This window comes from Phyllobates terribilis, unplaced genomic scaffold (assembly GCF_046119375.1).
Source record: "Phyllobates terribilis strain yellow unplaced genomic scaffold, ASM4611937v1 Scaffold_3__8_contigs__length_932513732, whole genome shotgun sequence".
In the NCBI taxonomy this organism is placed as follows: Eukaryota; Metazoa; Chordata; class Amphibia; order Anura; family Dendrobatidae; genus Phyllobates; species Phyllobates terribilis.
This window is the reverse complement of record NW_027362763.1, coordinates 325,802,765-325,817,954: the sequence shown is the minus strand read 5'-3', so window position 1 is coordinate 325,817,954 and position 15,190 is coordinate 325,802,765. Positions and strand designations below refer to the sequence as shown.

At 43.5% G+C, this 15,190-nt stretch overlaps 1 protein-coding gene across 5 annotated transcripts in view; it reads left to right on the top strand.

The window, feature by feature from the left end:
- The window catches only part of LOC141259325 (probable cation-transporting ATPase 13A5), a 1,017,982-nt gene that overhangs the window by 234,797 nt on the left and 767,995 nt on the right, over positions 1–15,190 (top strand). For 4 of the 5 annotated variants that reach the window (XM_073675091.1, XM_073675088.1, XM_073675087.1 and 1 more), the window contains exons 4-6: positions 12,478–12,548; positions 12,978–13,058; positions 13,526–13,595. The exons of the other annotated variant lie outside the window; for it this stretch is intronic. In XM_073675091.1, the coding sequence (XP_073531192.1) occupies positions 12,478–12,548; positions 12,978–13,058; positions 13,526–13,595 (222 nt within the window). The remainder of the gene's footprint in view (positions 1–12,477; positions 12,549–12,977; positions 13,059–13,525; positions 13,596–15,190) is intronic. 5 annotated transcript variants of the gene reach the window in all.

The window sequence follows — 15,190 nt, the reverse complement described above, 5'->3', positions numbered from 1 at the left end:
TTGGGAGGGATCTTTTTGTGAGATAAGTTTATAAGGTATACTTGGGTACTGCTCTTGCTAGGGCTGGAGCTAACACCAGGGGCACGACAGGGTACAATTAGTCCCGGAATAAGATCTACAGAGAGGGACGGAGAATCCCTGATGGTGTCTACATGTAAAATGGTTGAGATCCACGCATTTTCTTTTTACATTGCACTATAGCACTTTAAATTATGATTGATGCTATTTAACAATCAGGACTTGATGTATATATATTTATTAGGAGATTAAATCTTATAAATACTTGAGACAAGCTTTTTGTGTCCTGAGGTTAAAAGAGGTTATTTTGTATCATTACATATATAGAATATAAAGTTTTTATGAGTATAAGTAAAGGTTATGTTTTAAGAGAATCCTCTCTGCTGTGTACTACTGCACCTGGTTCAAAAATGGCTGCAGACGGAGTCCTCTACCCCTGCACAGATGGTTTGTGCACTCCCTTCCGAGGCCAATATAGCCTTGGGTTGCCCACGGTGATCCCCGCCATGCTGATGAACTGATTGGACTGGTTTAGAGGTATCAGTGTGTCGAGGGTTCCTTGGGAAGGCAGCCCACTCCATATTGAAGATCCCAACAGGGGACTGAGGCTCAAAAGGGGGTGGGGAGTCCAAGGTCCAAAGGAGCGGAGGAGGTAATGCCAAAGGTTCCTGCTGGTGATGTTAAATGCTGAAAATGACACGGCCCAGGCCATATAGCGATGCATTGTCCCCTGACCTCTGAGCAAATGGACTGTAGTCTGGGATGCCGCTGTTCATAGTATGCATTTCCAGCCTGCAGTGTGAACTGTCCACCCAGCAAAGGGGCCACAAGCTTGTCCCATACAGGTAAATGATTGGCAAGTAACTGGACTGCTACAGTCAGGGAGTCTGGTGACCCTCATGAGGGCCACACTTCCGCTCCATCTGATCCCAAAGAAGAAGGTTGGGATCCGCTGCATCCATGGTGATGCTAAAGACTATCCTGTGGCCAGAGTAGACATTGAAACGGCTCAAGGTATTCAGTCCCATGAGGTCAGCATAGTCCAGGAGTTATTGCACTCCATTATTATAGGCCTGGAATTTTGTTTGTTTTGGGATCTGTGGGGAAAGGGTTCAGGGCTCGGTGGCTCGGATACAAAAATGGTTAGCCCTAAAGAGGTATCACCACACCTAGAGTCTGATGGCTTTCCCTTCTGTGTCCTTGTGGGGATGAGGAGGTAGTGTCCACTGAGACTGACATTCCTGAGTTAGTTGTGACCAGTGAAAATTTTAGGTACGCCCAACATAGGGACCTAACTCTGAGGGAAGCGTTTAACAATGTCACAGTCATAAATGGTATTGCGGAGGAGCCAGGGGCTGACACGAGATTTCCCTATTTTATGTTGAGTGGAAAGTTATTGTACCGGGTTTTGAAAGTGAAAGAGGAGCTTGTGGAAGAGTTATTGGTACCAAGGCCCTATAGACGGAGGGTATTGGTCATGGCCCATTCACATGTTGTGGGTGGCCATCTGGAAGTGGAAAAAACTCAGGAACGGATCATGCAAAAGTTCTAATGGCCCGGATGTCACTGGGAAATTTTGAAGTATTGCAGGTCCTGTCCTACATGCCAGTTAATCGCCCCCTCCTCTCACTTTCAAAGTCCCCTTGTGCCATTGACCATCATTGAAGTGCCATTTGAGAGAATTGCCATGGACTTGGTCGGACCCCTGGTTAAATCTGCTCGTGTGCATCAATATATACTAGTCATCCTGTACTATGCCGCACCCTATCCTGAAGCGATTTCCCTGAGAAACTCCTCAGCAAACAGTATAGCTTGCAAGTTGGTCCACGTTTTTTCCCGTACAGGATTACCAAGGGAGATCCTGACCGACCAAGGAACACCCTTTATGAGTAAGGTGATGAGGGAATTGTGTAAGACCCAGCAAATCACGCAACTAAAGATATCATTATAACATCCTCAGACAGATGGCCTTGTGGAAAGGTTCAATAAAACTCTGAAGAGTATGCTGAGGAAGGCCATAGAAAAGGACAGAAGAGACTGGGATGCTCTCCTACCATATCTGTTGTTCTCTATCCAAGAAGTTCCACAGGCCTCTACTGGGTTCTCGCCATTTGAACTTCTGTATGGCCGACATCCGTGGAGTCTCCTTGACATAGAAAAGAAAACCTGGGAAGTCAAAGCCACGCCCAACAGGAGCATCATCGAGCACGTCGCACAGATGCAGGAGAGGATTGCAAAGGTGATGCCCATCGTAAAAGGACATCTACTCCAGGCACAAAAGGCTCAAGCCAGGGTCTACAACTGGTCAGCAAGAGTGAGTTTCATCCTGGAGACTGAGTCCTCGTACTTATTTCTACTGTGAAAAGTAAATTCTTGGCCAAGTGGCAATTGCCTTACGAGGTGGTGGAGAAGCTTGGTGAAGTGAATTATAAGATTCATCAACCGGGAAGATGTCTCATCAAGCCATGGCAAGACAGAGACCTGTTGAAACTTCATGCTTGCTGGTCGAGCAAGACGCCGAGGTTGGAGGAGTCACAATAACGGAGACGCTGTCGAAGATCCAAAAACAGCAGTGTCTGGAATTGCTGCAAAAGAACAGGGACCTGTTCTCAGAACTTCCTGGATGTACAAAGGTCATAGAACACAAGGTTCCAATGGAACCACACTTGCGGGTGAACTTACAGCCATAATGAATTCCTGAGGCGAGACGAGAGTTGATCTCCAAGGAAGTGAGTTGTATCTTGAAACTCTGAGTCGTTGAGAAATCCAAGAGCAGATGGTCGAGCCGATTGTCCTGATTCCAAAAAACGATGGTGAATGGAGATTGTGCAACGATTATAGGAAGTTGAATAAAGTCTCCAAATTTGATGCATATTCGATGCCCTGTGTCTATGAGCTGATCGAGAGACTTGGGCCGACAAGGTACATAACCAGCTTGGATTTAACAAAGGGATATTGGCAAATCCCCATGTCACAGAGAGCCAAGAAGAAGACTGCTTTTTCTATGCCCAACGGATGCTTCCAATGTGCCCAGATGCCGTTTGGACTGCAGGGAGCCCCATCCACCTTTCTGAGGGCCATGGACCGCATACTCACACCCCATACAAAGTATACCATGGCAAACCTGAACGATTTTGTAATCTTCAGCCCGGACTGGGGAAGTCATCTGTAAAAGATACAGGCCGTCTTTGATGCTCTTAGGAAGGCAGGGTCTGCAATAAATCCCAAAAAAATGTGCAATGAGGAAAGAAGAAGCCAAATATCTGGGTTATGTAGTAGGTAGAGGCGATATCAAACCCCAAATCAGTAAAGTTTGACCGCTGTCAAAGAAGCAAATGAGAGCCTTTCTAGGAATCGTGGGATACTATAGGAAGTTGATCCCAAACTTTGCCATGATGGACATACCCATGACTGGCCTCCTTAAGGGGACGAAGTCCGCAATGGCCAAATGGCCGCAGAGGCAGAGACTGAATGGTCTGAAGAGGTGGAGATGGCCTTTCAAGAAATGAAAGGGGTTCTGTGTAAGCAACTGGTTCTGGTTGCGCCCGACTTCAAGAGGGAATTTGTACTCCAGACAGAAGCCTCAGATGTCGGTTTAGGAGCAGTCCTTTCTCAAGAATTAAACGGGAAGGACCACCCTGTTCTCTACCTGAGTAGGCAGCTATCCACATGTGAAAAGAATTATTCTGTCATAGAAAAGGAATGCTTGGCCATAAAGTGGGCAGTGGACACATTGCGGTATTATCTGTTGGGACCAAAGTTTAAATTGGTATCAGGCAATGCCCCTCTCAGGTGGGTGAGGGAGAAAAAAGGGAGAAATGCTAGGGTTACCCGCTGGTTTTTAGCCCTACAGGATTTCAGCTTCCATGTAGAACATAGAGCTGGGAAGCTACATGGTAATGCCAATCCCCTCTCGAGAATCCCCTGTCTAGTAGTAGAAGGTGCCAAGTCCCACGGATTTAGGCAGAGGGTGGAGATATGTAAGGCAGCTACCAGACATATAGTTGATGGGAGGTATGTGTCACAGAAATGGTTGTCATCTTTGTTGTAATCTTGGAGTGTTGCTCTTGTGCACATAGCAATAAGAGTCTTGTTTGATGCATCCGGGCCCAGGTTTTACGGGCAGCCTGAGAGACATGCAGATCAGGCTGCCCACATACCTCACCTCTGGGTGTGGTTAAGAGGTTAAAATGGGTCCTTTGTTTGACATGTATCTGTGTGTGTGGAGGAACAAGGGCTCCTGTGTGATATCCAGACTGAGCCAGTGTGCTGCATACTCTTCAGCCTGTGTGTCCACAGGATTGGCTAACCTGAGACTTTGTCTAAAGAACTGTTTTGTTTGTTTTGCCTGCACTAAAGGCTCTTTATTTCCTCTTTTGCTTCTGGACAGTATATGGAGCAATAAACCGAGTTATATATTTAAATTGAAACGCTTCCTGTTTTGCCTCCCGATGCTCCCGAGTGACTAGCACTCCTACATTGTATACAATTGGACAGCACTGATCTTAGTTTAAGGTATATACTAGATATGAGTGGTGTATCTGCGGAGGTTTGAGTTTGAGTGAAATGTCAAGAAATTCATGATTTCATGCGAATTCTAACATTTAGAGATTTGATTTGAGGCTTGCAGAAAAAAAACTTGCCTTGCACCATTTTCAATACTACCACGTGGGCCACCCGATAATGTCCAGCAGCTAAGACATCTTACAGATTGTTATCATACCTTGAACAGTGGTGGTCAGTACCTGGGCCATCACAGATCAGTGGTTCACAGTGGAGGACAGTTATCACAGTAGAGTAGTTTTCCATCTCCAGAGTGACTGGGTAAGTTTCTCACTCCTGTAGAGTGTAAGTGTAAGAAAGTGTGCTTCCCACACCCCCTTTGAAGATATGTGATGTTATATAATGGATTACACTGTTTAAATGTGATTCCAGCTGTTTGACAATTTGCATGCACTTAGCTGGGAAATAGATAGAATTAACAGTTGGTACTAGCCAAGAATGTGAGGGGCTATGTGGGAAGACAGAAGATGACTTTCAGGTAGTAAGTTAGATTAAAAAGAAAAAAACGGCACAGAAAAGTTATAAAAATAAAAAATGTATTCGGTCATTTAAAAATAAGAAAAATGTCAGACATGAGAAAAAAAAATCAAACAAAAATTGGGGAATGAAGGGATACAAAACATACGTGTTTCAGATAAACATGTCCCTATTCATAGTCATGACCTAGGACTAAGGACTAGAGATGAGCGGTGTTCGACTAGAACTGTTCGCCAATCTCAAATTCGAGCTGTTTTGGGCGGTGTTCGAGTTGTTCGACGAACCCGAACGATTTGCAAAAAATTCGGCTGTTCGAGGTTATGTTCGATAACTGTTCGTGCACCAAAAGCGTGTCCTGCATGTCTGGCACTATTTAGAGCACCAATCATGCAGGGATTGTCTGCCACTCACTGTAATGCCACAGCCATGGTGGTTGTGGCATTACAGTGATTGCCCAAATCGATGGGAACAGTGCCAACAGTGAAACATGAAAAGCCGGCAATTCAGCAGCGGCATACACCTGTACCCGACAATTTAGAACCGAAAGAATAGAGCTTCACACATAGATTAGATAGATATAAACATGTCAGCCACATATATACGAAGTACAGTGAAAGTGCTGCTTACTGTACTTGTCATTTAGCGTAAAGGATTTATCAAAAAAAATAATAGTGTTTTCATGCACCGTCTCTTTAAAAAAGCCGGCCGGCAATTCAGCATCTGTACCCGACAATTTAGAATAGAAGGAATAGAGAATCACACATAGATTAGATAGATAGAAACATGTCAGACATATATATATACGAAGCACAGTGACAGTGATGCTTACTGTAATTGTCATTTAGTGTAAAGGATTTATCAAAAAAAATAATAGTGTTTTCATGCACTGTCTCTTTAAAAAAGCCGGCCGGCAATTCAGCATCTGTACCCGACAATTTATAACAGACAGAATAGAGCTTCACACATAGATTAGATAGATAGAAACATGTCAGTCACATATATAAGAAGTACAGTGATAGTGTTGGTTACTGTACTTGTCATTTAGTATTAAAATAAAGGATTTATTATTAAAAAAATTGGCGTGGGGTTCCCCTTAATTTTAGGCTCTAGCGGAGGTTAAGCAGACGGCTGGGGCAGATGTTTGAAGCCTGGGAAGGGGGTAATACCTACGGAGCTTCCCAGGCTACTAATATCAGCCCCCAGCTGAATACATAGCCTTTACTAGCTATTAAAATGGGGGACCCCCCCAAAAAAATGACGTGGGGTCCCCCCTAATTTAATAGCTAGCAAAGGCTAGGCAGACAGCTGGGGGCTGATATTAATAGCCCAGGAAGGGAGCCATGAATATTGGCCCCCTCCCAGGCTAGAAACACCAGCCGTCAGCCGCCCCAGAAATGGCGCATTCATAGGATGCGCCAATTCTGGCACTTAGCCTCGCTCTTCCACGCTGCCCTGGTGCAGTGGCAGGGGGTAATAGGGTTGGGGTTGATGTCAGCTTATAATGCCAGCTGACATCAAGCCCAGGTTAGTAATGGAGAGGCGTCTATAAGACACCCCCATTACTAACCCCATAGTCAAAGTTAAAAAAAACACAAACACCCAGAATAAAGTCCTTTAATTGAAATAAAGACACAATCCTTTATTGTTCTAAATTAAACCATACTTACCGTCACGCCCATTCCAGCTGAAGCCAACGATCTCCTGCAATAAAAGAAAAATAATAAAGCAACCTCATCCTTACCTTTCCATGGTTCCCACGACAGCTTCAGCTCTGCTACATCGAGATGACAGGCTGGACCGCAGCAGAACGCTGCCATCCAGCCTCTCATCCCGCAGACACTGAGAAGCGCAGGCTTGCTTGCGCTGCTCAGCGTCTCTCTGTGACGACATCCAGATGAGCCGAGTTCATGTCCAATTAACACGGCTCACCTCATGCACGTCACTGACAGCGTGGGAAAATTCTCACGCTGAAGCGGTGAGTGCAGGAGAATTCTCCCACGCTGTCAGTGACGTGCATAAGGTGAGCTCATGTCCAATGAACTCAGCTCACCTCCTGCACGTCACTGACAGCGTGGGAGAATTCTCCTGCACTCAGCGCTTCAGCGTGAGAATTCTCCCACGCTGAAGCGCTGAGTGCAGGAGAATTTTCCCACGCTGTCAGTGACGTGCATAAGGTGAGCTCATGTCCAATGAACTCAGCTCACCTCCTGCACGTCACTGACAGCGTGGGAGAATTCTCCTGCACTCAGCGCTTCAGTGTGAGAATTCTCCCACGCTGAAGCGCTGAGTGCAGGAGAATTTTCCCACGCTGTCAGTGACGTGCATGAGGTGAGCCGAGGTCATTGGACATGAATTCGGCTCATCTGGATGTCGTCACAGAGAGACGCTGAGCAGCGCAAGCAAGCCTGCGCTTCTCAGTGTCTGCGGGATGAGAGGCTGGATGGCAGCGTTCTGCTGCGGTCCAGCCTGTCATCTCGATGTAGCAGAGCTGAAGCTGTCGTGGGAACCATGGAAAGGTAAGGATGAGGTTGCTTTATTATTTTTCTTTTATTGCAGGAGATCGTTGGCTTCAGCTGGAATGGGCGTGACGGTAAGTATGGTTTAATTTAGAACAATAAAGGATTGTGTCTTTATTTCAATTAAAGGACTTTTTTCTGGGTGTTGTGTTTTTTTTAAATACTTTACTAGAAATTCATGGTGGTCATGTCTAATATTGGCGTGACCCCATGAATTTCGGGCTTAGGGCCAGCTGATAATGCCAAGCTGGCCCTAACCCCTTTATTACCCAGTGAGCCACCGCATCAGGGCCCTGGATGAGTTGGGTACAGCGCCAGAAGATGGCGCTTCTATGAACGCGCCATTTTCCGGGGTGGCTGCGGACTGCAATTTGCAGCGGGGGTGGCCCAGAAAGCTTGGGCCTCCCTGCGCTGCGGATTCCAGCCCCCAGCTGCCTAGTTGTACCTGGCTGGACACAAAAACAGGGCGAAGCCCCACGTCAATTTTCTTTAAATTATTTCATGAAATAATTAAGAAAAAAAGGGCTTCCCTATATTGTTGTGTCCGGCCAGGTACAAATAGGCAGCTGGTGGTTGGGGGCAGCCCGTTCCTGCCTGCTGTACCTGGCTGGACACAAATATAGTGCGAAGCCCCACGTCAATTTTTTTTAAATTATTTCATGAATTTCCTGAAATAATTAAAAAAAATTGAAGTGGGGCTTCGCACTATATTTGTGTCCAGCCAGGTACAGCAGGCAGGAACGGGCTGCCCCCATCCACCAGCTGCCTATTTGTACCTGGCCGGACACAACAATATAGGGAAGCCCTTTTTTTCTTAATTATTTCATGAATTTCATGAAATAATTAAAAAAAATTGAAGTGGGGCTTCGCACTATATTTGTGTCCAGCCAGGTACAGCAGGCAGGAACGGGCTGCCCCCAACCACCAGCTGCCTATTTGTACCTGGCCGGACACAACAATATAGGGAAGGCCTTTTTTTCTTAATTATTTCATGAATTTCATGAAATAATTAAAAAAAAAGTACGTGGGGCTTCGCCCTATTTTTGTGTCCAGCCAGGTACAACTAGGCAGCTGGGGGCTGGAATCTGCAGCGCAGGGAGGCCCAAGCTTTCTGGGCCCCCCCCCGCTACAAATTGCAGTCCGCAGCCACCCCGGAAAATGGCGCGTTCATAGAAGCGCCATCTTCTGGCGCTGTACCCAACTCATCCAGGGCCCTGGTGCGGTGGCTCACTGGGTAATAAAGGGGTTAGGGCCAGCTTGGTATTATCAGCTGGCCCCAAGCCCAAAATTCATGGGGTCACGCCAGTATTAGACATGACCGCCATGAATTTCTAGTAAAGTATTTAAAAAAAACACAACACCCAGAATAAAGTCCTTTAATTGAAATAAAGACACAATTCTTTATTGTTCTAAATTAAACCATACTTACCATCACACCCATTCCAGCTGAAGCCAACGATCTCCTGCAATAAAAGAAAAATAATAAACCAACCTCATCCTTACCTTTCCATGGTTCCCACGACAGCTTCAGCTCTGCTACATCGAGATGACTGGCTGGACCGCAGCAGAACGCTGCCATCCAGTCTGTCATCCCGCAGACACTGAGAAGCGCAGGCATGCTTGCGCTCCTCACTGTCTCGCTGTGACGGCATCCAGATGAGCCGAGGTCATGTCCAATGAACTCAGCTCACCTCCTGCACGTCACTGACAGCGTGGGAAAATTCTCCTGCAATCAGCGCTTCAGCGTGAGAATTTTCCCACGCTGTCAGTGACGTGCATGAGGTGAGCCGAGTTCATTGGACATGAACTTGGCTCATCTGGATGTCGTCACAGAGAGACGCTGAGCAGCGCAAGCAAGCCTGCGCTTCTCAGTGTCTGCGGGATGACAGGCTGGATGGCAGCGTTCTGCTGCGGTCCAGCCTGTCATCTCGATGTAGCAGAGCTGAAGCTGTCGTGGGAACCATGGAAAGGTAAGGATGAGGTTGCTTTATTATTTTTCTTTTATTGCAGGAGATCGTTGGCTTCAGCTGGAATGGGCGTGATGGTAAGTATGGTTTAATTTAGAACAATAAAGGATTGTGTCTTTATTTCAATTAAAGGACTTTATTCTGGGTGTTTGTGTTTTTTTTAACTTTGACTATGGGGTTAGTAATGGGGGTGTCTTATAGACGCCTCTCCATTACTAACCTGGGCTTGATGTCAGCTGGCATTATAAGCTGACATCAACCCCAACCCTATTACCCCCTGCCACCGCACCAGGGCAGCGTGGAAGAGCGAGGCTAAGTGCCAGAATTGGCGCATCCTATGAATGCGCCATTTCTGGGGCGGCTGACGGCTGGTGTTTCTAGCCTGGGAGGGGGCCAATATTCATGGCTCCCTTCCTGGGCTATTAATATCAGCCCCCAGCTGTCTGCCTAGCCTTTGCTAGCTATTAAATTAGGGGGGACCCCACGTCATTTTTTTGGGGGGGTCCCCCATTTTAATAGCTAGTAAAGGCTATGTATTCAGCTGGGGGCTGATATTAGTAGCCTGGGAAGCTCCGTGGGTATTACCCCCTTCCCAGGCTTCAAACATCTGCCCCAGCCGTCTGCTTAACCTCCGCTAGAGACTAAAATTAAGGGGAACCCCACGCCAATTTTTTTAATAATAAATCCTTTATTTTAATACTAAATGACAAGTACAGTAACCAACACTATCACTGTACTTCATATATATGTGACTGACATGTTTCTATCTATCTAATCTATGTGTGATGCTCTATCTTTCTGTTCTAAATTGTCGGGTACCGCTGCTGAATTGCCGGCCGGCTTTTTTAAAGAGACAGTGCATGAAAACACTATTATTTTTTTAAATAAATCCTTTACACTAAATGACAAGTACAGTAAGCAACACTATCACTGTACTTATTATATATGTGACTGACATGTTTCTATCTATCTAATCTATGTGTGAAGCTCTATTCTTTCTGTTCTAAATTGTCGGGTACAGATGCTGAATTGCCGGCCGGCTTTTTTAAAGAGACAGTGCATGAAAACACTAATATTTTTTTTAATAAATCCTTTACACTAAATGACAAGTGCAGTAACCAACACTGTCACTGTGCTTCTTATATGTGTGACTGACATGTTTCTATCTATCTAATCTATGTGTGATGCTCTATTCCTTCTTGTCTAAATTGTCGGGTACCGGTGTATGCCGCTGCTGAATTTGCCGGCCGGCTTTTTTAAAGAGAGTGTCTTCTGAGCAGTTTGTCAGCTTTTGGACACCTTTGCAGGTGTTTTCTATGTGTTTCTATGTGTTTTTGTTTGCCTGCCATTGGTTTTAACGGTGTTCGACGGTGTTCTAAGGTGTTCGACGAACAGTTCGACGAACAGTTCCTCGAACATCCCGGTGTTCGACGAACCGAACCGAACCCGAACACTACGGGGGTGGCTCAACACTACTAAGGACATGCTTGTCTGAAACGAGTAAGATTTTGTAGCCCCTCCTTCTTCCATTTTTGTTTGATTTTTTTTTGTCTCATGTCTGTCATTTTTTAGTTTTAAATTACTTAATTTTTTATTTTTATAACTTTTTGGTGCCGGTTTTCCTTTTTTTACTTGTTCGGTGGTTCCTCAGCGGGCTTGCTGGCCCTGCGTTTTTCCATGTATCAACGTTGGATTTCATATTTCCAGCACCAGCAATGGTGAGTTGATAACATTTTTCCCTTTTTTTGTACCTAAGATAGATAGAGTCCAGCTTTCAGCTGAGAAAAACTTCAGGTCTGACAGTTGGCAGACTGACATGTTTCAGTGTGTTATGTGCGGAGAAAAAAGACCACAGGACATCAGATAATACGTCCTTAAGGCCGGGGAACCATAACAAGTCATTTGACAGATTGAAACTCAGGCCAGAAATGCCACTTAAACGGTATGGAACTTAACCCAGGTGAAGCAGAAGGCCCACTTAAAGGGGATTGAGCAAAAAGGAATTATCAGCAGAATTTAATGAACAGTCATCTACAGTGAAAGGCCGCTCAATTGTGTAAATTGAAAGGAAGTAATGGTCACCATTCTCTCTCTTATTTTTCTATTATTGATATTCTCATGAAATGTATTCACCACAAATCAAAATTTGGGTGAAAATTAACTGAAGTTGGTGAATTTGAATTTCTAATTATCCGCTCATCTCTAGCATATACTGTACTGTACCCTTTTTTATAGTTAAAGTTAGGGTTAATGTCTTCTTGGCAAGGAAGAATACATCTTAAGCTCTGTGTGTATATAGTATTATTATCACAAGGACTATTGTATGCATTAAACTTATGTATTAGTCCTTAAAATTGGCCACCATAGTAGGTGAATGTATTCTGATGGGAAGAAATTGGTGCATGCTTTGGTAGTTTAGGTCACGGCTAAGACTGAGTTATGATGTCTGTACTACTTGTGACCACAACAGGAGAACATGTGAGGGAGCTGGGATTGGAGCTGAGTTGTGAGAAGAACAAGTAGTTATAAATGAAGAAGAGTTGTAAAAAGAACCCTGTGGTTCTGCAGTCCTTTAGAAGTTGCTGGGTGCTGTCCTGATATCGTATGAAGCAGTAAAGCACATAATGAAAGTTGTAAAATACAAAAAGAACCACCAGTGCTATAGTGTTGCTTTATGGTTCCTTGTAACCAAACTAAGCTTGTCTCCAAGTTTAACCGGCTGAGTCTCTACTAGGATTTGTTGGTTTCTCTATCCCAAATCATACAAGCTCAGTTGCTATTCTCCTTTCATGTCTGCATTTAGTAGAGTTTACGTGTTAATAGGATAAACCACATCAGTAGAGAAACATGTACTAGCCACAGATGCTGTTTTAATTGTGATACATAAATCCTTATATTATTCATTGCTTACTGAATTCTCTCATTGATACGATTAGGTAAGATATATACAAGTGCAAAAAATACGATATGTCTGGATTCCCTCTGAGAGCAAGTTTATAAAAATTGGGTAAGTGAGCTACAAATAAAATTTAAAGGGGTTATCTGGGACTTAATGTTTTTTTATGGGGCTAAGCATATCGACTAACTACCTGCCTGTTCTGTCCTGTGATGATCTCTCCTGGCTCATAGACCACTCATGACAGTGATTCTCCTACTTCCTGTGACATCACATCAACAGAACAGTTCCTTCTATTCCGATCTGACGATCAGAGAGCTGTCAGTCAACATGACATTGACAGTGACAGAAGAGAAGGAACTGCTCAGTTTACATGACATCACATGAAAGTAGGAGAATCATCACCACAAGAGGTCCATGACCGCTCTGAGCTGGGAGAGGTAGTCACATGGCAGAAAAGGCAAGTAGTTAGCAAGTACCTGATGACTCTTTTAAAGCAGTACTTTATCAATTTCATAATCAAAGATATTTTCTTTTTAGCGTTCTGGACAAAGACCTCTCTTGTTCAGATATACACTCCAAATATAGTTTTGGTCTTATCAAAGAAGAACAGGAAATCAGGTATAAACACCCCAATCTCCTATCATTTCCTCAGTCTAATTTCTGAAATTACGTTATACTGGTTTTACATTTGTTTATAAGTTAAAGCAGATTGACTGTAAAATGAAAAGTTAGTTCATTAATTTCTGTCACTTCTGAATATCACTGATTGCTCTTAGTGGATAAAAACATTCATTGTTGATATCAAGAAGGCGAAAACTTGGTTATATAGGTAGGAGGATCACTATAAAAAAAAGCTTTGTTGTAATAAACCATACAGTTGCATGATTGATAAGGTTTTTTATCATTGACAGCAAGAAGAGCTATTTAAATCTAATAAGAAACGAAAAAAATCATATTGTAAACCTACATAACTTTGCATTTTACAGTGAAAGGCTTTATAAAGATGATACTAGAATACTACATAGCATTATAGATCTATGTCATACGGCTATTGTACAGTTATTACTTGTATTATGTTTGGGCAGAAAAAAGATCTGTGGACTAAACACAATTACAGTGAAGGTCACTCCTGTGTGGAAAATACTGTCAAAAGAGGTAAGATAAAAAATACAATATAAGATGCAGGCTGTTTACTGTATATTGCATTAATCTATATCATTGTATGATATAACAGCAACAACATTCGCAATGTTTTACAAAAATAATTAATTAAAATATAGTTAAGAATTCAATATCAACAGCTAATATCTCTAAAACTGAACTTCTTGTGTTTCTCCTCTCCACTAATCAACTCTACCCAACATCGAAATTACCTTGGAGGTTTCAACCATAACTCCCAAGAAGCACGCCCGCTGCCTTGGGGTCATATTCGACACTAACCTTTCCTTTACCCCCCATATCTGATCACTCACTCGCTCCTGTCACCTGCATCTTAAAAACATCTCCAGAATCCGACCTTTTCTCACCTTTGAAACTGCTAAAACTCTTACAGTTGCTCTTATTCACTCTTGTCTGGACTACTATAACTCTCTTCTGATCGGTCTCCTTCTTACTAAACTTTCTCCTCTCCAATCCATCCTGAATGACGCAGCCAGGGTCGTATTTCTGTCCAGCCGCTTCACTGATGCCTCCATCTTGTGCCAGTCATTACACTGGTTGCCCATCTGCCTCAGGGTCCAATATAAACTCATCGCTCTCACCCACAAAGCTCTCCACAGTTCTGCACCACCTTATATCTCCTCTCTCAACTCTGTCTATAGCCCTACACCTGCCCTCCGTTCTACAAATGACCTAAGACTAACATCCCCCATAATCCGAACCTCGCACCTTCGTCTCCAAGACTTCTCTCGTGCTGCGCCATTTCTCGGGAATGCACTACCCCAGGCGATCCGACTGATGCCTAGCCCCCATGTCTTCAAGTGCGCTTTAAAAACTCATCTCTTTAAACAAGCCTACCACCTTAACTACTCAGTAAATTAGCTTTCCCCTGTTCACTCCTTCTAAATATTATTCATAATCTGTTCCCTACTCTTCATCTGTCTCCACACCCTCCATGCACAAGATAACTGCACTCGGTACTTGAGTATTGCACTTAAACATACTGGATGATGACCGGATCATGTAGCTTTGTATGAAAATCCCTATTTATTATAATTGCCAGACCTGAAATAACAAGCACTTTTCACCTATTGTGTCCCCTCATTTCCTTGTAGAATGTAAGCTTGCGAGCAGAGACCTCACTCCTAATGTAACTGTTTATACTGTCTTAAATTGTATTGAATTTATTGTCTGTACATGTCCCCTCTGAATTGTAAAGTGCTGCGGAATTTGTTGGCGCTATATAAATAAAAATTATTATTATTATATATTGCTACATATTTCAAAATATTGTGTTTCATGTTAAATTGAGTTAAAGTAAATAAATATAGTAGTTGTTCTTTAACTTGTTACTATGCTGTTTTAATACTGCAAAGTCAAAATATCTGAAACTTAAAGAGTTATTCTTAAGTTGTTTCTTAAGCAGCTCACAACTCTGCAGTCTCCTAATTTCCTAGTTTCTGGGGGGAGAAGGGTTGTACATAGAGATGAGCTCTCTTACTTGAGTGACAGTTCTGGTTAGTTGCAGAGATGTAATATTACTAGAACTATAATGGTCAGCACAAGTTGTTATGTATCACATTCAGCTATTA